At 38.2% G+C, this 23,104-nt stretch overlaps 1 protein-coding gene across 6 annotated transcripts in view; it reads left to right on the top strand.

Moving 5' to 3' along the window:
• PLD1 (phospholipase D1) overlaps positions 1-23,104 on the top strand; it is a 337,459-nt gene that overhangs the window by 163,132 nt on the left and 151,223 nt on the right. For all 6 annotated transcript variants that reach the window (XM_066347950.1, XM_066347955.1, XM_066347949.1 and 3 more), the window contains 3 exons: positions 19,194-19,346; positions 20,693-20,842; positions 21,474-21,557. In XM_066347950.1, the coding sequence (XP_066204047.1) occupies positions 19,194-19,346; positions 20,693-20,842; positions 21,474-21,557 (387 nt within the window). The remainder of the gene's footprint in view (positions 1-19,193; positions 19,347-20,692; positions 20,843-21,473; positions 21,558-23,104) is intronic.

Raw genomic sequence — 23,104 nt, forward strand, 5'->3', positions numbered from 1 at the left:
TCAAGCTAGTGAGCCTGTGCTCAAGCCAGATGAGTCTGCGCTCAAGCTGGTGACCTCAGGGTTTTGAACTTGGGTCCTCAGCATCCCAGGTTGACCCTCTATCCATTGCGCCACCGCCTGGTCAGGCTAAGAGAGAATCTTAAAAGCAGGAAGAAAAAGACAGCTGATATCTCAACAGAAACATTTCAGGCCAGAAAGGATGTTTGAAATATTCAAAATGATGAAAAACAAGGACCTACAACCAAGACTCTTTATTGAGCAAGACTATCAATTTTAAATTAAAGAAGAAATAAAGAGCTTCCTAGACCAAAAAAAAAAAAAAAGCTAAAGAAGTTCATTGCCACCAAACCAATATTAAAAAAAGTGTTGGCTTGGGCCAGTGGCTCAGTGGATAGAGCATCAGCCCAGCATATGGACCTCTCAGTTTCTATTCCCAGTCAGGGCACACATGAGAAGTGACCATCTGCTTCTCTCCTTCTCCCTCTTCCTCTTCTCTCCCTCTTCTCCTATAGCCAGTGGCTCAATGGGTTCGAGTGTGGCCCCAGGCACTGAGGATAGCTCCGATTGTCCAAGAGTGTCAGCCTCAGGCACTAAAAGTAGCTCAGTACTCTAGCTTTGGTCCTGTTGGGGCACATACAGGAGTCTATCTCACTGTCTCCCCTCCTCTTACTTAAAAAAATGTTAAAACATCTTCATGAAGAGGAAGAAAAACAACAACAGTAACAACAGAGGAACACAGGTATAAAGAGTAAAATGGCGATACAGGCAGTCCCCGGGTTACAAATGAGAGAGGCTCCATGGGTTTGTTCTCAAGTTAAATATGCATGTAAATTGGAACAGGTACCTTTACCTATTAAATGCATCTTAGATGTTTGTTTTTACGTAGTATTTATTTCTACATTTCTGTGCATATAAATACTTAAAAAAACATTTTCAATTACAACCTTAAACAATCTTGGATGACGCAGAAGATAGTGGACTTGTGGAGAGGATGGACTGGTGTTAGGGAATCAGGGTCTGAGCCTGCAGCTGGAGTCAGTTTCCTGAAGTAGGCATCAGGGAGGTTTGTACAGAGCTTGTCTGTTTCTCATCGTAAATGGCCCTGTAGCATCTCAGGCCTCCGGTAACTGTATGGTAAACTTTGATGAACCTGTCCGGTATCAGAATCTTGCTCCTCTGACTTTGCCATTCCTGATTCAATGAGACAAAAATCATCAGCTAACACTTTTATAAAAAACTATTTCATTTCTGGAGGGTTTAGATCCCTGTTTTCTTCTTTAAATGTTATCATCAAGCCAGATGCCTAAGCCATCTTGTTCCATAAGGTCTTCATTCATTAGTTCTTTGCCATGGGAGTTGAGTAACTCTATGATATCATTTTCACTGATGTCCAACTGCAGTTGATTACCAATAGCCCTTATGATGCTCCATTTATAAGTACAAGTTGTATGTAAGTCAGATGTTTGTAACTCAGGGACTTACTGTAAATATGTACCAACCACTAATCACTTAAAATGTAAATGGTTTATATGCCCCAATTAAATGACATAGGGTAGCTGAATGGATAAGAAAACAAGACCCATATATATGCTGTCTACAAGAGGCCCACCTCAAAATGATAGATACACAGAGACTAAAAGTAAAGGGATAGAAAAAGATAATTCATGCAAATGGAAATTTTAAAAAACTAGGGTAGCAATACTTCTATCAGACAATATAGACTTGAAAATAAAGGTTATGATAAAAGACAAAGAAGGACACTACATTATGATAAAAGGATCAATCCAACAAGAGGATATAACCCTTGTAAACATTATGCATTCAACATAAGAACACCTAAATCTATAAAGAAAATCTTGATGGACATAAAGGGAGAGATCAACAGTAACACAGTCTAATAGGAGATTTTAATAATCCATTGACTTCAACAGATAAATCTTCCAGACAGAAAAATCAACATGGAAACTGCAGCCTTAAAGGACACACCAGATTAGATGGATTTAATTAATATTTTCAGAGCATTTCACAACAAAGCAGCAGAATATACATTCTGTCCAAGTGTGCATGAAACATTTTCTAAACACATGTTAGAATAAAAAACAAGTCTCAAAAAATTTGAGATTGAAATCATATAAAGCATCTTCTCTGACCACAATGGTCTGAAACTAGAAATCAATTCCAAGGAAAAGAAAGAAAATGAAAAACACATAGGACATGGAAACTAAATAACATGTTACTGAACAATAATTGGGTTAACAATGAGATCAAGAAAGAAATAAAAAGATACCTTGAAACAAATGAAAATGAGAACACAACAACCCCAAATCTGTAGGATATAGTGAAAATAGTCCCAATAGTGAAATATGTAACAAGAAACCTACCTCAAGAAACAAGAAAAATCTCAAATAAACAATCTTAACTTTATTACACTTACTTAGAAAAAGAACAACAAACAAAGCCCAAAGTAAGTACAGGAAAGGAAATAATAAAGATAGTAGCAGAAATAAATGAAATAGAGTTTAAAAATGAAAAACATGACACAAGATTAATGAAACCTAGAGCAGGTTCTTTGAAAAGGTAAATAAGGTTGACAAGCATTTAACCAAACAAATCAAGAAAAAAAGTGAGAAGACCCAAATGAATAAAATTAGAAATGAAAAAGGAGAAGTAACAACTGACTCCACAGAAATACAAGTGATTATAAGGAAATACAGTGGTCCATCATTCATCCTGGGAGTTAGGTTCCAGAAGCCCCCACGATAAGCAAAAATCCATGAAGTAGTGACCTTATATATTTTATTGTTTTTATATATTTTAAGGCTTTATAAACCCTCCCCACACTCTTATAAACCTTTCCCACGCTGTTATTAACCTTTCCAACACTTATTTTGCTTATTTTACAGCAAAAATAATTAATATAATAAATATATTAAAATACCTCTATATGCAAAATCCTGTGATATAGCAAAAAATCTGTGATACAAAATTAGATATATACAATTTAAAAATCCGTGATACAGTGAGACCACAAAAAGTGAATCGTGATATGGCGAGGGACAACTATTACAAACAACTATATGCCAACAAATTGGACAATCTAAATGAAATAGATACATTTTTAGATACATACAATCTTTTAAGACTGAATTAGGAAGAGCCAGAAGAGACACATTACAACTAATGAAATTGAAGCAGTAATCAAAAACTTCCAAGAAACAAAAGTCCTGAACTGGATAGCTTCACAGGTGAATTTTACCAAACATTCAAAGAAGAACTAACATCTATCTTTTTCAAACTATTCCAAAAAAATTCAGGAGGAGGGAAGACTCCCAAACTCATTTTATGGGCCTGCATTATCCTTATTTCAAAACCAGATAAAGACACTACAAAGAAAGAAAATTATAGGCTAATATACCTGGTGAACATAGATGCTAAAATCCTCAACAAAATAATGCAAACCAGATCCAGTAATACATTAAAAAGATCATACACCATGACCAAGTGCTACTCATTCCTGGGATGCAAAGCTGTTACTGTATCCACAAATCAATAAACATGGTGCACCACATAAACAAAATGAAGGATAAGAATCACATTATCCTATCAGATGATTTTTGATGAGGAAAAGCATTTGATAAAAACCAGCACTCATTTATGATAAAAACTCTCAGCAAAGTGGGAATAGAGGGAACATACCTCAACATAGTAAAGGCCATATAGGACAAATTCACAGGCAACATCATAGTCAATGAAGAAAAGCTAGAAATGTCTCTGTTATGGTCAGGAAGAAGACAGGGATGTCCATTTTTTCCACTCTTATCCAACATAGTACTGGAAGTCCTAGCATAGCAGTTAAACAAGAAGAAAAAATACATCCAAATGGGAAAGGAAGAGGTAAAACTGTCATTTGCAGATGACGTGATTCTGTATTTAGAGAACACTAAAGATCCCACTAAAAAAACTACTAGAACTAATAAATGAATTCAGTAAAGTAGCAGGATACAAAATAAATATCCAGAAATCAGTTGTGTTTTTATATATCAATAATGAACTATCAAAAGAAAAACTAAGAAAACAGTCTTATTTACAATTGCATCAGAAAAATATCTTGAATAAATTTAAGCAAGGAGGTAAAAGACTTGTACTCAGAAAATTATAAGACATTGAAGAAAGAAATTGTAGAACATACAAATAAGTGGAAGCATATACTATGTTCATGGGTAGGAAGTATTAACATCATTAAAATTGCTAACCAAAACAATGTATAAATCAAACACAATACCTATCAAGATACCAATGGCATGTTTCACAGAACTAGAACAAATATTCAAATATTCCAAAAATTTATATGGAACCACAAAAGACCCCAAATAATAGGCACAGTAATCTTGAGACAGGAGAACAAAGTTGGAGGAATCACACTTGATATCAAACTACACTACAAGGCCATAATAATAAAAACAGCATGGTATTGGCATAAAAACAGACATATAGATCAGGGGTCGGGAACCTTTTTGGCTGAGAGAGCCATAAACGCCACATATTTTAAAATGTAATTCTGTGAGAGCTATACAATGACCCATGTATGTTACGCATTATCTAATAAAAGTTTGGTGTTGTCCCAGAGGACAGCTGTGATTGGCTCCAACCACTCACAACCATGAACATGAGCAGTAGGAAATGAATGGATTATAATACATGAGAATGCTTTATATTTTTAACATTATTATTTTTATTAAAGATTTGTCTGTGAGCCAGATGCAGCCATCAAAAGAGCCACATCTGGCTCGCGAGCCATAGGTTCCCGACCCCTGATATTATAGATCAATGCAATAGAATAGAGAGCCCAAAAATAAATCGATGCCTTTATGGTCAATTAGTATTTAACAAAGGTGGCAAGAATGGGCTAAATGTAGTCTATTCAATAAACAGTGTTGGGAAAATTGGGCAGATACGTGCAAAAGAAAAACAAATGAGACCACCAACTTACACCATATATCATACAAGAACAAACTCAAAAGGAATTAAAGGTTTAAATGTAAGACTTGAAACAAAAATCCTAGAAGAGAACGTAGACAGTAAAATCTCAGATATTTCGCATAGCAATATTTTTTTTGACATATCTCTCTTTGAGCAAAAGAAACAAAAGAAAAAATAAACAAATGGGACTACATCAAACTAAAAAGTTTTTGCACAACAAAGGAAAGCAGCAACAAATGAAAAGACACCTCATTGAGTGGGAAAACTTATTCCCCAATGATACATTCGATAAGGGATTAATATCCTAAATTTATAAAAAAAAAAAAAAAAAAAAAAAAACAGTATACAACTCAACAACAAGAAACTCCAATCTAATTCAAAAATGGGCAAAGGACCTGAATAGACACTTCTCCAAAGAGGACCTACAGATGACCAATAGACCTATGAAAAGATGCTCAACATCACTAATCATCAGAGAAATGCAAATTAAAACTACAGTGAGATATATCACACCTGTCAGAATGGCTATCAATAAATCTACAAACAAGTATTGTCGACATTGCAGAGAAATAGGAACCCCCATGCCCTGCTGGTGGGAATGCAGACTGGTGCAGCCACTGTGGAAAACAGTATGGAGATTCCTCAAAAAACTTAAAATGGAACTGCTTTATGACCTGGCAATTCCTCTTCTGTGTATGGGATAAAATTTTTACTAAAATAAAAAGGGAAATAATATACTGTAAAATATTTTTTTTTCAAGTAAACTTCCGGAACTTATATGAATGTCCCCAAAAACCTGATGTGTAAGTAACATCATGGAAAATTCAGAGACATCCACCTGAGGTAGCTTCCCACCCTCACCCATCCTAGTTGTACAGAACCCTGGGGAGGACTCAGACGGAATCCTAACGCAGGAGAGAAAGGAGTATAAGCCAGCCCGCCCTGTGGCTGCCTCTGCCCCACACCATGCCTCCTAGGTGGCAGGTCTGCCCGGCACATGGGGCCCTGGAGAGATTCCTCCCGAGCACTCCGCCCCAGTCAGCAGCTTTGCTAAGGTAGCTGCTGCATGCCAGTCACAACGTTTTGGACTGCAAGCACCTGTGAGTCCTTGACTGAAAACTGGCTCTGGGCTGCTTGTGTGCAGAGCAGGACAGGAGTATTCATAGCCCCACGAGCAGCCCTCAGCTAAGAGCTAGCAGGAGTCTAGCTAGCCCTTTTACCCCTCAGGTAGGATGATCCTGATACAAACTCTACACTGTCCTCAGCAGGTTTGCAGCTCATCTGACCACAGTAAAGGGCATGAAAACACACCCACTTCCTGCTCTTCCTTCCGTCCTTCCCTACCCATGCTTTTTAATAAGCTCCCTAATATGCCCTTTAGAAACTACTTTCACTGAAATCATTGTCTCAGGATTGACTTCTGGGGCAATCCAACCTAAGATGTGTACTCAAGAAATGGAAGCCTTGGTCTGGTCCATTCAGTCATTTATTGAGTGTCTGATGTTTCCTAGGCTGCTGGGAAAACAGCATGAACAGGACAAAGACCCGGCCCTCACGGAGCTCTGTGGGAGGGAATGCAGGCAGTGGTGTAAATGGTGTGGAAGCAGGCGGGCCAGAGCTCTGCAGGAAGAGAAGGCAGCGGGATTGTGGGGGCTTGAGGGCTGGAGAGAGTGGCTTTAGCCCCGAAGTCAAGGAACCGACATTTGAGTTATAACCTCTATGAGAAGGGGCACCCAGAAAATATGGGGGAAGACTTTGTTATACAAATGAAACACACCCACTCCTCCTTTTCAATTTTGGATTAAAATCAGGCCTCCCTGTGGATGAACATGTAAGCAGAGGATTGATTGATAAGAAGGAACCATCCGTGGGAAGATCTGGAGGGAAAAATTTCCACGCAGAGGACTAGTGAATGTAGAAGCCCAAAGTAGAATAAGATTGTCAGGTTGAGGAACAGCCAGACCAAGGTATTGGGAGAGGACAGTGGAGATGAAGCTGAGAAGGTGGTGGCCGGCTCGGGTCTGCCCATCTGCATTTTAATGCCACAGCAAGTAGTAGCGGAGGCAGGAGGCACCCTGATAAATCATAAGCTCACCTGGTTTAAACCAGAATATTTATAAAAGTCAGATTTATTGGTGCCGGGAACTGTGCTAAGCAATGTACCTGAGTCATCTCAGTTAATCTTCACAAACACATAGGAGTTTGGTAATACTGTTACCCTCATTTTGCAGATTTATACTTGGGGCTCAGTTGCCCATGTTCACACAAGCAGGCAGGTGGCAGAGCCAGAATTGGAGCCCAGGGATGCTGACTTGAAGGTGGGCGCTAAATCCCCCTTGGGACTGGCTTCCAAAAGGCTGGTTGATAGATTCCTTTCTTGATGTATCCTCTCATTAAATATATATATAGACAAAAGAGAGAGAAGGAAGAAATCAGAAGAGTTTTCATGAATGGTATAATTAAGAAGAGCTCTAAATAAAAGCCAGCTCTAAATAAATGTTAACTAATGACTGTTAAGAGGAATCATTATCTTTTGTGTTCAACTGTCAAAATCCAGCTGTCACTACTAAGCAATGCCGTATTTCTAGGCTGCCACATCTTGGAGGGGTGTGGGAGGAACCAGTCACATAGATTCCACCTGAATGGCACCCTCTGGAGTTGAGCAGCGCCTCACCATGCAGTGTACCCTGCCATCTCAGTTCTGTTGCTGCATAGGCTGTTAGCTATCTGGAGCCTGTGTGCACGTTAGAGAAAATGCCCTTCCTGCACGCTGATGTAGCTAGCGAACATCAGTGCCCTCCTTCAGCAGGCATCCTTGTGCAAGGCAGGTCTGCATAGTGATACCTGGTAGCCTATCCCCACGAACATGATTTGCAGCCCTTGGCCCTGGTTGTTCCACCACAAGCCTGTGCTCTCAGGAGCATTTCTGAGATTTGTTTTGTAATGGGAGCTGGTGCACCGGGATATAGGTCATTCCACTGTCATCCCACACTGTTGTCTCTGGTGTGTAGTCTGGTCAGAACTGGGTATGGTGCCATTCAGGTATCCTTGACCTACTACTGGCAGGAAAGTTTACAAGCTGGTATGTTTGACTTTCTTCTCAGACTGGCAAGCCTGCCAGCTGCGGTTTTCAAAGGCTGTGGCTCCTTCCCAGTCAGCACACAGGGAACTGGGTCTCTGGGCCTGTGCCACATCTGCTCTCCGACTTCCCCTCACAGTCAAGCTGACAGAAGGGGCTTCATCAGACATGGGATCCATCTACGCTCTTTTAGCCTTAACTGAGTTTTATCAATAGGCAGCCACATATGTGTCTGGGCTCATAATTCAGCCTTGGCCATCAGGATCACTAAGTTACCATTTGATATCATGATAGCATTCATCTGAGCCGTGCTATGAGAATTCTTATAACATGCATAATTTCTGCATTTGCTGAAAATTATTGAGAATATTATCCATTATATTGTTCAATTGCCTTGTGTTAGGTCCCAAATTAGAAACGTCCTTTGGAATTTAGCTTTTTGAGTGCGAGACCTCTTTATTTCTTTAACTTTTTCATTTGATAAGAAAGGCCAGGAAGCTCAGACTCACATTAGTGTGCCATCACCACAATTATATTAGCACTCTGCTTAGGTATTTGCTTTCTTTGACCTTTATTTTTTTCTTTTATCTTTTTTTTTAACAATATGACATGTATGTCCCTTATTGTAAGTTACTCTTAGTTCATCTCATTCTTTTTTTTTTTTTTAATAATTTTATTTTTTTAATGGGGTGACATCAATAAATCAGGATACATATATTCAAAGATAACAAGTCCAGGTTATCTTGTCGTTCAATTCTGTTGCATACCCATCACCCAAAGACAGATTGTCCTCTGTCACCTTCTATCTTGTTTTCTTTGTGCCCCTCCCCCTCCCCCTTTCCCTCTCCCATTCCCCCCTCCCCCCCCCCCGTAACCACCACACTCTTATCAATGTCTCTTAGTTTCACTTTTATGTCCCACCTACGTATGGAATAATGCAGTTCCTGGTTTTTTCTGATTTACTTATTTCGCTTCGTATCATGTTATCAAAATCCCACCATTTTGCTGTAAATGTTCCGATGTCATCATTTCTTATGGCTGAGTAGTATTCCATAGTGTATATGTGCCACATCTTCTTTATCCAGTCATCTATTGAAGGGCTTTTTGGTTGTTTCCATGTCCTGGCCACTGTGAACAATGCTGCAATAAACATGGGGCTGCATGTGTCTTTACGTATCAATGTTTCTGAGTTTAGGGGTATATACCCAGTAGAGGGATTGCTGGGTCATAAGGTAGTTCTATTTTCAGTTTTTTGAGGAACCACCATACTTTCTTCCATAATGGTTGTACTACTTTACATTCCCACCAACAGTGTATGAGGGTTCCTTTTTCTCCACAGCCTCTCCAACATTTGCTATTACCTGTCTTGCTAATAATAGCTCATCGTACAGGTGTGAGGTGGTATCTCATTGCCATTTTGATTTGCATTTCTCTAATAGCTAAAGAAGATAAGCATCTTTTCATATATCTGTTGGCCATTTGTATTTCTTCCTGGGAGAAATGTCTGTTCATATCCTCTTCCCATTTTTTTATTGGATTGTTAGTTTGTTTGTTGTTGAGTTTTATGAGTTCTCTGTATATTTTGGATATTAGGCCCTTATCTGAGCTGTTGTTTGAAAATATCATTTCCCATTTAGTTGGCTGTCTGTTTATTTTGTTATCAGTTTCTCTTGCTGAGCAAAAACTTCTTAGTCTGATGTAGTCCCATTCATTAATTTTTGCCTTCACTTCTCTTGCCATTGGAGTCAAATTCATAAAATGCTCTTTAAAACCAAGGTCCATGAGTTGAGTACCTATGTCTTCTTCTATGTACTTAATTGTTTCAGGTCTTATGTTTAGATCTTTGATCCATTTTGAGTTAATTTTTGTACAGGGGGAGAGACTGTAGTCCAGTTTCATTCTTTTGCATGTGGCTTTCCAGTTTTCCCAGCACCATTTATTGAAGAGGCTTTCTTTTCTCCATTGTGTGTTGTTGGCCCCTTTATCAAAAATTATTTGACTATATATATGTGGTTTTATTTCTGGACTTTCTATTCTGTTCCATTTGTCTGAGTGTCTGTTTTTCTGCCAATACCATGCTGTTTTGATTGTCGTGGCCCTATAATATAGTTTGAAGTCAGGTATTGTAATGCCCCCAGCTTCATTCTTTTTCTTTAGGATTGCTTTGGCTATTTGGGGTTTTTTATAGTTCCATATAAATCTGATGATTTTTTTACTCTATTTCTTTAAAAAACGTCATTGGAAGTTTGATGGGAATTGCATTAAATTTGTATATTGCTTTGGGTAATATAGCCATCTTGATTATATTTATTCTTCCTAGCCAAGAACAAGGTATATTCTTCCATCTCATTATATCTTTTTTGATTTCCCTTAACAATGGTTTATAGTTTTCATTATATAAGTCCTTTACATTCTTTGTTATGTTTATTCCTAAATATTTTATTTTTTTTTGTTGCAATCGTGGAGGGGATTATTCTTTTGAGTTCATTCTCAATTGTTTCATTGTTGGCATATAGAAAGGCTATTGACTTCTGTATGTTAATTTTGTATCCTGCGACCTAACTGTATTGGCTTATTGTTTCTAGTAGTCTTTTTGTGGATTCTTTGGGGTTTTCGATGTATAGGATGATATCATCTGCAAAAAGTGATACCTTTACTTCTTCTTTTCCCATATGGATGCCTTTTATTTCTTTGTCTTGTCTGATTGCTCTGGCTAGAACCTCTAGTACCACATTAAATAAGAGTGGAGAGAGTGGACAACCCTGTCTTGTTCCTGATTTAAGGGGGAAAGCCTTCAGTTTAGTACCATTTAATATGATGTTAGCTGATGGTTTATCATATATGGCCTTTATCATGTTGAGATATTTTCCTTCTATACCCATTTTGTTGAGAGTCTTAAACATAAAATTGTGTTGTATTTTATCGAAAGCCTTTTCTGCGTCTATTGATAAGATCATATGGTTTTTGTTCTTTGTTTTGTTGATATGGTGTATTACGTTAACCGTTTTACGTATGTTGAACCATCCTTGAGATTCTGGGATGAATCCCACTTGATCATGATGTATTATTATTTTAATATGTTGTTGTATTCGATTTGCTAGTATTTTGTTTAGTATTTTAGCATCTGTATTCATTAGAGATATTGGTCTGTAGTTTTCTTTTTTTGTGCCATCCTTGCCTGGTTTTGGTATGAGGGTTATGTTGGCCTCATAAAATGTGTTTGGAAGTATTGCTTCTTCTTCAATTTTTTGGAAGACTTTCAGTAGAATAGGAACCAAGTCTTCTTTGAATGTTTGATAAAATTCGCTGGTATAGCCGTCAGGGCCTGGACTTTTATTTTTGGGGAGGTTTTTAATGGTTTTTTCTATTTCTTCTCTACTGATAGGTCTGTTTAGACTTTCTGCTTCTTCTTGACTCAGTCTAGGAAGGTTGTATTGTTCTAGGAATTTATCCATTTCTTCTAGGTTGTTTAATTTAGTGGCATAAAGTTTTTCATAGTATTCTACAATAATTCTTTGTATATCTACGATGTCCGTGGTGATTTCTCCTCTTTCATTTTGGATTTTGTTTATATGAGTTCTTTCTCTTTTTTCCTTGGTAAGTCTTGCCAAGGGTTTGTCAATTTTGTTTATCTTTTCAAGCAACCAGCTTCTTGTTCTATTAATTTTTTCTATAGTTTTTCTGTTCTCTAATTCATTTATTTCTGCTCTGATTTTTATTATCTCATTTCTTCGGCTGGTTTTGGGTTGTCTTTGTTCTTCTTTTTCTAGTTTCTTAAGGTGGGAAGTTAAGTGGTTCACTTGGGCTCTCTCTTGTTTGTTCATATATGCCTGAAGTGATATGAACTTCCCTCTTATCACTGCTTTTGCTGCATCCCATAGATTCTGATATGTCGTATTGTCATTTTCATTAGTCTGTATATATCTTTTGATCTCTGCACTTATTTCTTCTTTGACCCATTCATTTTTTAAAAGTATGTTGTTTAGTTTCCACATTTTTGTGGGATTTTTTTCCTCTTTTTTGCAGTTGAATTCTAGTTTCAAGGCTTTATGATCAGAAAATATGCTTGGTACAACTTCAATTTTTCTGAATTTGCTGATGTTGTTTTTGTGGCCCAACATATGGTCAATTCTTGAGAATGATCCATGTACACTGGAGAAAAATGTATACTCAGTCACTTTGGGATGAAATGTCCTGTAGATGTCTATCATATCCAGGTGCTCTAGTGTTTTGTTTAAGGCCACTATATCTTTGTTGATTCTCTGTTTGGATGACCGATCTAGAGCCGTCAGCGGTGTATTGAGGTCTCCAAGTATGATTGTATTTTTGTCAGTTTTTGTTTTAAGATCAATAATTAGCTGTCTTATATATTTTGGTGCTCCTTGGTTTGGTGCATATATATTAAGAATTGTTATGTCTTCTTGATTCAGTGTCCCCTTAGCCATTATGAAATGGCCATTTTTGTCTCTGAGTACTTTTCCTGTCTTGTAGTCATCATTATCCGATATGAGTATTGCTACACCTGCTTTTTTTTGGATGTTATTTGCTTGGAGTATTGTTTTCCAGCGTTTCACTTTGAATTTGTTTTTATCCTTGTTACTTAGATGAGTTTCCTGTAGGCAGCATACAGTTGGATTTTCTTTTTTAATCCATTCTGCTACTCTGTGCCTTTTTATTGGTGAGTTTAATCCGTTTACATTTAGTGTAATTATTGATACTTGTGAGTTCCCTATTGCCATTTTATATCTTGCTTTCTGTTAGTTTTGTGTCTTGTTTGATCCTTCTCTTTCGTTTTTTTATCTTTTGTTTTTATTTGGTTGTATTCCATACATCTTTCCTCTGTTGCTATCTTTTTTATCTCATGTGCTTCTGTGGTGGTTTTTTCAATGGTGGTTACCTTTGAGTAATGAAAAGGGTCCCTACCCTGTTCATTGTAGCGAACTATTTTGTGAGTACTTTTGCACTCCATTATCCTTTGCTACTGTTATTCTCCATCTTCTCCCCCCCTTTCTTTTTGTTGTTGTCACAGTTTAAATTTGGTTTTATTGTGTCCTTCTTGGAGCTGTTACTTGTGGCTCTGGTTTTTTTTTTTTTTGTTCTTTGTATCTGATTGGAGAACCCCCTTTAGTAATTCCTGGAGTGGGGGTTTTCTGATGATAAATTCCCTCATCTTTTCTGTATCTGTGAATGTTTTTATTTCTCCTTCGTATTTGAAGGATAGCTTTGATGGGTATAGTATTCATGGCTGAAAGTTCCTCTCTTTCAGGACTTTAAATATTGGGGTCCACTCTCTTCTAGCTTGTAGAGTTTCTGCTGAGAAATCTGATGATAATCTAATGGGCCTTCCTTTATATGTTGTATTCTTCTTTTCCCTGGCTGCCTTGAGAATTTTTTCTTTGCTGTTGGTTTGTGTCAATTTCATTATGATATGCCTTGGAGTAGGTTTGTTGGGGTTAAGAAAACTAGGAGTTCTGTTTGCTTCTTGAACTTGAGGCTTTAGTTCTTTCCACAGGCTTGGGAAGTTCTCATCTATTATTTGTTTGAGTATGTTCTCCATTCCATTTTCTCTCTCTTCTCCCTCTGATATACCTATTATTCTTATGTTATTCTTTTTGATGGAGTCAGATAATTCTTGTAGGGCTATCTCATTTTTTTTTAATTTTTGAGTCTCTTTCTTCTTCTCTCTGTTGTGCCTCAAGTTGCTTGTCTTCTATTTCACTAATCCTCTTCTATCTGACCTGTTCTATTAGCTAAGCTTGTTACTTCGTTTTTCAGCTCGTGAATTGAGTTTTTCATCTCTGTTTGATTTGTTTTTATAGTTTCAATTTCCTTGGACATATATTCTTTGTGTTCATTGAGTTGTTTTCTGAGCTCCCCAAATTGCCTTTCTGTGTTTTTTTGTATATCTCGGAGGATTTTTAGGATTTCTATCTTGAATTTTCTGTCATTTAGCTCCAAGGTTTTCAATATATTAAATTTTTTCTCCATAGATTTTTCCTCATCTAGCTGTGTTACCTCTCTTTCTTTTGTATCCATGATATTCGATTTTCTCTTCCTTAATGGCATCTGAGGGTGGTTTTGTTATAGTATTAATGAGATTTAATAAAGAATAAAAAGTTAAAAAAAATAAAAAAATAAAAAATCGAAAAGAGTTGTTTTTAAAAAAAATTAATAATGAAATAAAGAAAAATAAAATAAAATAAAAATTTTAAAAAAAGGAAATTATTCCCCCCCTCCTTTTTTCCTCTCCTCTCCTCTCCCCTCTTTCTTGAGAAAATCTTGTGGTGAACTGTGAATTATAACAAACAATGCCTGTGATGGAGGGCCTGAATTGAGGAAAAGTAATAAAGGGGCAAAAAAAAGAAAAAAAAAGGGGGGGGTTATGGACCCACAAAAAGCAAGTAAGGAAAAAAATTGGGTCAAGAATAAAATGATTTGCTTTTAGGTGTTGGTTGTCTAAGAGTTATGATGAGAGGAATAAGAGGAAAACAGAAAAATGGGGGGACAAATTAAAAAATTACTATTGTATTTAGTGGAACAAGAACTAGATAAAATGGAGAGCCAGGGATGGGAGCCCTGCTAGTGAGTTAAAAAGGTGAAGTAAAAACCCCCCAAAATGCCATAAACATAAGTTTGAGTCCCAGATAAGATAATTTGTTTGTTATTGAGGTTTGAATGAGAGGAGATGTAAAGGAGAAAGGAAGAAACTAATATAGAGGGAGAAAATAAAGAGAGAGAGAGAAAAAAAGAGGGAACCACTAAAAGAAGAAAAAAGAAAGGCGAGAGAGAGAGACAGAGAGAGTTAAGGGTTTTGGAGTGCAACCCTCATAGAGAGAAAGGAAGAGGAGAGAAAGGATAATGGGAGATGTAACACTTATGGGTAGTGTAGTTCAAGGAGAGGAGAGAGTAAGACCGGCAGAGAGTTAATCGGCCAAATTGGAGGAGGAAAAAAAGTATCAAGAATGAAGATAAGAGAAACAAACTAACAAATATAATAAAATGGGATAGGTTATAAAGTCTGCAGATTATTCTTGATTTTGAGAGGTTATCTTCTTGCTTTTTCTTTTCTCTCCCTCTTCCTGGTTGGTGACTCTGTACCCCGGGTTCTGCCCCTTTGGCACGCTCAGGTAGAGGTTTGCAGTTGATAAGTCTTTATGGCAATGTCATGTATTGTGCTTTAGTCTCGTTTGCAGTCGAGGCTCATTAGCATTTATATGCTCCGATAGTGAGAGAGTCCGTGTTCCTGGAGCCTTTCCCCTAGTCTTTCCTCCCTCAATTAGTAGCCTGATAATCCAGCTATGGGGTTGCTGCTGCCTCTGCCTGGATAGTAAGAGGCTCAAAGAGCTGGCAACTCCCCACTCTATTTCCACTCAGCACAGGGCTCTGGGTAAGGCTCAGTCAGTCAGAGCTGCTAGCATAATCAGGCGGGCTTTCCGCCCACTCAAAGACCTCTGGCTCTGCCACTCTGTCCGGTAACACAGGCGGGCGCCCACTTCCGGGGCGCTTGGAGGAAACTCTCACTCACTATCTGCATGTGCAGACCAGGATATCCGGCCAGCAGTCTCACGCTCTAAGTGAAACCCCCAACCGCAAGGAAAAGTTGCAGTGTTGGACTTGGCTCTCGCTCCGTCCCCGTGCACGGCTTTTGCAAGGCGCTAGGGTGGCCCGAGATTCCGCTTTGGCCCACACAAAGGTCCCTGACTCTGTCCCTCTGTGCGATAACACGGGCATGCACTCTGAGGCACTCGGAGGAATCTCTCACTCACTATCTGCGCGCGCAGACCAGGATATGAGGCCGGCCGCGTTTCCCTCTGAGTGAAACCCCCACCAGCACAGAAAATTTCCACCGTTGGAATTAGTTCTCGCTCCCTCCTGTGCGCAGCTTTCCCAGGGTGCTGGGGCTGCCCAGAGATTCTGCTTTCGGCCCACAGAAAGGCCTCTGACTCTGCCTCTCTGTGGGGTAACACGGGCACCCACTCCCGGGGCTTAGGAAGAAATCTCTCACCCACTAACTGCGCACCGACCAGGAGATCGGGTAAAATGGCTGCCCCGCTTGTCTTTCATTGTTTGGGTTTGGTGTGAGTGTTAGCTTGTATTGCCCGGGTTGCCACAGGATCAGTTTTTCCTCGGCTTGGATCTCCATGCCACAGCCTGGTTCGGCCGTTTGTGCCGCGGCCTGGATCTATTCACCCCCTTTGCCCGCCTCAGTTTCTATATTCACAGTTACCAGAGAAAGCCGCCCTGTTTAGGTTAGTGAGGAAGGCGGAGCATTTCTTACTCCCTATTTCCTTCGGGGTTTGGTTGTATATTTAGCCAATTTTTCACTTGACCATACCTTCAGGTGTATTGCAAAGCATCTGGAGGCTCCAAGTATAGGTTTTTCTGTTTCTGGTTGAAGATCTTGTTGAATTTTGGGGGAGATTTATTGGTATCGCTTCCTACCCTGCCATTACTCTGACGTCATCTCCCATTCTTTTTTACTAAGAGGAACAGCCTATATATTTTTAAAAAATGAATAAAATGAACTGTGCGGAAATCAATGTAGATTCATCTACATTAAATCCCAAATTATATAACCACTAAACCATAATGTGATTAGCAATTTCAGTAAAGATTTATTGTAGATTTCTTTTAAATTCTGAATTTTCCATTTTATAATATTAATTTACGTGCAGGTGTTCTGGCCTTATCCCATAATGTCATTTACTTTGCCCAGTGTGTGATAGAATATACCTCATATTACTTTATTCAGTTATCCACTGAATCATTTGATCACTGCACAATTGCAGGTGAATGTGATATATGATGCCCCATGCAATAGGACAGTTATGTTTGTTTTTACTTGATATCGATCCCATTCTCTCTGTCTTGCTCTTCCCAACCTCAGTGTCATGCCTGTCATCTACAGCCTCAGTACTCCTAGTGGTCCCAACATAGGCAACCCTTCTGAGCTTGTTAGAAATGCAGAATCTTAGGCCCTGCCCCAGACCTACCAAACTCACACGTGCACTTTGGCATGGTCCCCAGGTGATGCATATCACTGTCAAGTGTAAGGAGAGCTCTTCCGTCTCAGCACAGTAGCTTGCTGACCTGCCATACTACACCCTCTTTCTCCTCCTCAGCTTTCTCTTTGAAACAGTGCAAATGAGATTATTGCCTTAACAGATTATGAGGATTCCCTTACTTAATAAACACCTTGGTGTTTTGTTTTCTTTTGTTATTTAACACAAATTGTCAAACTTTTTAAATGTATCTTTGGTGGGAGGTGGGACTCTATTACAAGAATCTGAAGAGACCCTGATGATCAGGCAGGTCTAGCAAACACAGGTTCCATGCTATAAAATCAACCGTCTTAGCATGGCCCTCAGACCCTCCTCAGTGTGGCCTTTGCTCTTTTCCCCACTCTCCACTCAATTGCCCAGGTTCTCCCCCACTCTCTCTGAGCTCCTGGCCTACCAGACTCTCCCCAGCACATGCAGCATATCCACACCTTCGAGCCTTTTGGAGACTTCTCCCTCCCTGGGAGATGTACACCTGGAACACCCAACTTTGGGCTCTATGTGACGGGGTCCTTCCTGTCCTCGCTCAGATAGCACCTCTCAGGGAGAGTGCCACTGGTGTCCTCTCAGTCAGAGCTAAGGGCTCCCTTCTTGTACCCAGCACTGTTTGCTTTTCTCTTCTAGTACCTACCTATCCCATTCACTTTAGAATTACCATTGCCTGTGCACCCACTAGATTAGTAAAATACTTTAGAACATGTATGATTTTTTTTAGTTTTTAAAAATTTTTATTAATTTTAACATGGATTCAAGTGTCCCACTCAATATAACACCCTCACCCCACACCCCCTTGTCCTTCATTACACCCCCTTTCTCCCCCTCCCTCTAACTCCCTCCCCCCTTCCCTCTGGGATTTGCTGTCCTGTTATCTGTATCTGTATGTTATGTATATGAAATTTCACTAATGCCTTCACCTTCTCTAATCCCGTCCCCTCATCCCCCTTCCCTCTGACAGCTGTCCCTCTGCTCCCTGTGACCCCACCTCTGCCTCGATTTCATTCCTCAGTTCACTTTGTTCATTAGATTCCATATATAAGTGAGATCACATGATATTTGTCTTTTTCTGCCTGACTTATTTCACTTAGCATAATAATCTCCAGGTCCACACATGCCATCACAAGAGTAATATTTCCTTCTTTTTCAAGGCCACATAGTATTCCATAGTATATATGTACCGCAGCATTTTAATCCACTCGTCCACTGACGGACACTTGGGCTGTTTCCGGATTTCAGCTATTGTAAAAGAACATGTATGATTTATCTTTGTGCTGTTTCTACCTCTACCCTAATTCCTAACTTGTCACTGTACTTTTTTATTATGAAGCTCTTAAACATATATTGAATTAAATGGAAGTATAATTTTGAGAGATCATTTCTCATTGAGCAACATGTAATAATGGTCCCTGGCCTGACCTGTAGTGGCGCAGTGGATAAACTGGAACACTGGAACACTGAGGTCGCTGGTTCAAAACCCTGGACTTGGCTGGTCAAGGCACATATGGGAATTGTGCTTCCTGCTCCTTCCCCTTCTCTCTCTTCTCTCTAAAATGAATAAATAAAAATATATATATTAAAAGTAAATGAATAAAATTTAAAAAAATAATGGTCCCTAAAATCACAAATAATTTGAAATGAACAACGGAATATTGGATGTATACTAGGGTGTTTAAAGGGGGGTGATATTTACTGCGAAACTTATTTGCCTCTTCTATGGTAGTTTATTTTAGCAAACACCTTCCCATTCCATCCTTCCCACAGCTGGGGCTCCCATGAAACCACCTTCAAGCAGGTGCCTGCCATCATCAGGGGCGTTCTTCCGGGCTTTACCCCCAAAGTTTAGAAAGCAAATGAATTACTTTGAATTGCTTTGCACCAGTACTTCTTAGGAATACATAATAGAAAGGTTTTGATTTTTTTTTTTTTTTTTGGCTTCACAGTGATTTAAAAAAAATAAATCACTGTAAAAAATAAAATTGTCTACTATCTACTAGTGTGTTTACTTCAGACTTTTCATATATGTTCTTTTTGTTTCAATAATTCCATGTAACTTTAAAAATACTGAATATCTTTTCCAGGTGGCTGATAGTGAAAGACTCCTTTTTACTGTACATGAAACCTGACAGTGGAGCTGTCGCCTTTGTCCTGCTGGTGGACAAGGAGTTCAGAGTTCAGGTGGGAAAGAAGGAGACAGAGATAAAATATGGACTCCGAATTGATAACCTTTCAAGGTAGAAATTTCAAATATTTTTAAGAGTAAATTTTTTTTGATAAGAAATTATTTTTACTAAAACCTCTTAAAAACAAAGTTTTTCTCCCAACCTTAAAGGAGATAAAATAATTTAAATGTTTAAAATATTTTATTTAGAATTTATTCTCAGTCAAAAATAATGAAACTACATTTTCCTTGTAATAAATTTTTAAGAATAGGATATCCTATGTATAATAGTCAGAATAAATTATCCTGTGGTTGCTATATCTCTGTTTTTAACAATATTGACTACTTGATAATACCATTTTGCCAAACAGATAAATTAAGGAATGATTTCACATTTAAAAAAAATAAAATTTCACTTCATGAATTGAAATCCTTTAACAAAACACTTAAAGAAGGTTTGATTTAGAAAAATTCTGTTTCCACACAGATTTTAACAAAGATACCTTGAAAGGGTACTCAACTGTACATTTGCTATAGGTTTTATTAGTGAGTATGTGTGTGTTGATAAATATGGTTTTTTCCCAGGAACATTGTGGTTCTGTAATATATGTGTGTGTATATATATTTGTTTGCATAAAGTTCAGCCTCATGCATATGAATGTACGTACGTTTCTGTCTTTACACACATTGGCACAGAAATACAGGATGCCCTTACTAACGTATATTTATGTGTGCATGAAGGTGTGTGGAAAAGGTTTGGAACCTCATTGTCTCCTCTGACAGTGGAAGGCTCAGGATTTGTTACTGGAAATTTAGAAGTGCTCCCATTGAGCCTTCTTCCCAGTATGTGTTTCTGTTTTGTGGAGGCCTGCAGAAATCAGGCCACAGTCTTCACTGGTCCCTACAGCAGATCTCTGAACCAGCCTGCGGGGTCAGAGGTCTGGAATATGCCAGTTTGCTTGGCTCTGGTGGACTTAGAGTAAGGAGGGGATGATCTCCTAAAGTACAGTCAGGATGACGTTTTCAGAAGCTGAGGAAATGAGCACCAGGCAGCACAAAGGGAGATGACCCCCACAGGAGCCAACAACTGAGTAGCACTGAGACCTAGGACCTCACCCTATTCATCTTTCATTCTCCTCCTACAGCCTAGCACGGCTCAGGGCTTCAGTAAGTACCCTTACTCATGTTTGCATGAGGGAATAAATAACCGGATTATTTATTTTTGTTACATTAATTGTATTTTAAAATCTTGCCAAAAAATTTTAGAAGTCTCTTTTTTGCTATAAGATGCTGTTTGCTTAAAATGTTCAACTTTCGTCTGCAGTACTGAAACAAAACAGCATGGTTAATCCTTCCATTTGTTTGAAGAGACAGAACACAGTGTGACCATTCTTTTTCACATTTTACTTTTCTTTGAAGGACACTTATATTAAAATGCAACAGTTATAGACATGCTCGGTGGTGGGCAGGGGCTATAGAAGAATTCATCCAGAAACATGGCACCGACTTTCTCAAAGAGCATCGATTTGGGTCATATGCTGCTATTCAAGAGAACACTTTAGCTAAATGGTAAGATCGTTTTGCTCTAAGACTGTCAGACTAGTCATAGCATCTAATTCACCTGGAATCAGTTTCCAAGGCTGTGAAAAGATACAGTGCATTATACTGAACAAGGGCCTTTCTTTATAGGACTGCCTGAGCATTGATCAGTTTTCCGATCTTTAAGATTTGTAACAATGAGCTTTAGATTTTGAAGTTTGATTTTAAAAGCTAACTTTATACATTTTCGTAATGATTTTTAAAAATCATTAGCCATAATTTAAGAAGAAAGAATTTATTTGCTGGATATTTTTAAAAATAAAATCATGTTTAGCATGTTTTTCTACCTGTGGACCCCCTATGATAATGACACCAGGCAGTTTGTTGTTCTGTCAGCAGTAAGGAATCAGGGTGCTTACCTCTATTCACTGTGCCTCCAACATAGCAGGTGGTATTCTCAGGCCCTGATTTTTATTTACACAAAGTAAACAGGGGGGGTTGTAGAGACTCTTGGCAATGGCTTCCATCTTTGGCTTTGCTGTAAGATATCTGTATTTTTTTATTTTTTGTTAAAAATATAAATGAATGAATGACTCAATGAATGAATGAATGAATGAATAAATGAATAAATAAATAAATAAATAAAAGAACTGTCTTTCAGGTATGTTAATGCCAGAGGATATTTTGAAGATATTGCAAATGCGATGGAAGGGGCAGAAGAAGAGATTTTTATCACAGACTGGTGGTTAGTATTTGTCCATGGGGATTGTGTTTGGAGATCTCTTTGTTTAAGAATGAAGAAGAGTGTTTGTTGTGCCGTCCCAGAATCACACATTATGAAGACCAACTGATCCTACGGATGGTTTGGCCAAAAGCTTAGCCAATGAACACTAGTGGCCTTCAGTGACAGGTCTTTTCAAAGCACTTGGCATACAAATATACTCTTAAAATATTTAACTTGAACAATTTTGTATTTGTCTTTCTATTTGGAAGCAAACACTCAATATTCATTTCAGTAAAGATGATGTTGCAGTGCCAATATAGTTGTTGAGGTAGTGAAAATTAATCTTCCTTGGGTAGTTTTTCCTCATTTTGGTATGTCTGTCACCAGGCCCAGTGAATATAATTCTTCTGAATTGTCCCTTTGAAATTGGAATTGTTTCATTTGCCCATTATTAAAATGTCCTTGTTAATGATGAGCCTGGTCAGCTCTTTTGGAACTACATCAGGTTTTAACTTTCTGACCCCCTTTAAAAACATCCGTGAGAGTTATGATGCTTATTAAAGTCACTAGAAGTCTTGTATCTAAAACTCACTTAGCTACTGGGAAATTTTACTCCAGGCATTAGTGTAGGCTTTATAGTCTGACATCAGTTCCAATTATCCATCTGTCAGGACAGTTAAAAATGATTGCAGATGCCAACAATGACTACAATGGAAATGAAAATATTTAAAATGTGTTTTCCTTCTAAGATCTTAGTTGCTTAAAATGTTTCTATTTTTCCATATCCTGTTTCCTTCCAAATGCTACCTTATATATGAACAGTGAAAATATTATCATAATTTATTTCCACCTAATTCAAAATTTTGAGGGGAAGGCAGAGTAGTTAGGAATGGAACTCATCTTTTTCTATGTTTTGCCTCAGAGATGTGAGCTCTACAATTCCAGCGCATGCTTCCCCATCCTGGGTACTGTTATCACTAAGGGCTAGATAATTCTTGGTTGTATTGTTCTGTGCATTGTGGGTTGTTTAGTAACATCAGCATCCCTGGCATTTACCCACTAGATGCCAAGAGCAAAATCCCAGTTGTGATAACCCAAATGTCTTTAGACATTGCCAGATGTTCCCTGAGGCAAAGTCCCTCTGGGCTGAGAATCACTAATCTGGAGTCATTAAATAAGGTGTGTAATGGTCAGCATGTCTATTCTCATGTTGATGGAGAAGTTTAATCTTAGCCTTTATATTGGTTAGTTGCCAGGAATAAAATAAAGTTTCCTACTTAGGAGCTATTTCTTTGGTCAAATACTTTCTAAACAGTTAGGAGAAGGCATTGAAGTTTAATGTTGTACTATATTCCTTGAAAAATATTTCAGAAAGTTTGATGACAACATGAGAGAGACTGAAAATAGTTTTTACCTTCAACTCATGTTTTCATGTTTTATGCAAGAAAATGATATCTCTTTTGAAGGTTGTGAACACTAAAATGCAGACTCACATTTAAACATCTAAAGAACTGGAAATGGAACCTTGAATGTTTTCTATTCTGTCAGCAAAATGAATTCAGGAGGTG

Source organism: Saccopteryx leptura, chromosome 8 (genome assembly GCF_036850995.1).
Source record: "Saccopteryx leptura isolate mSacLep1 chromosome 8, mSacLep1_pri_phased_curated, whole genome shotgun sequence".
NCBI lineage: Eukaryota > Metazoa > Chordata > Mammalia > Chiroptera > Emballonuridae > Saccopteryx > Saccopteryx leptura.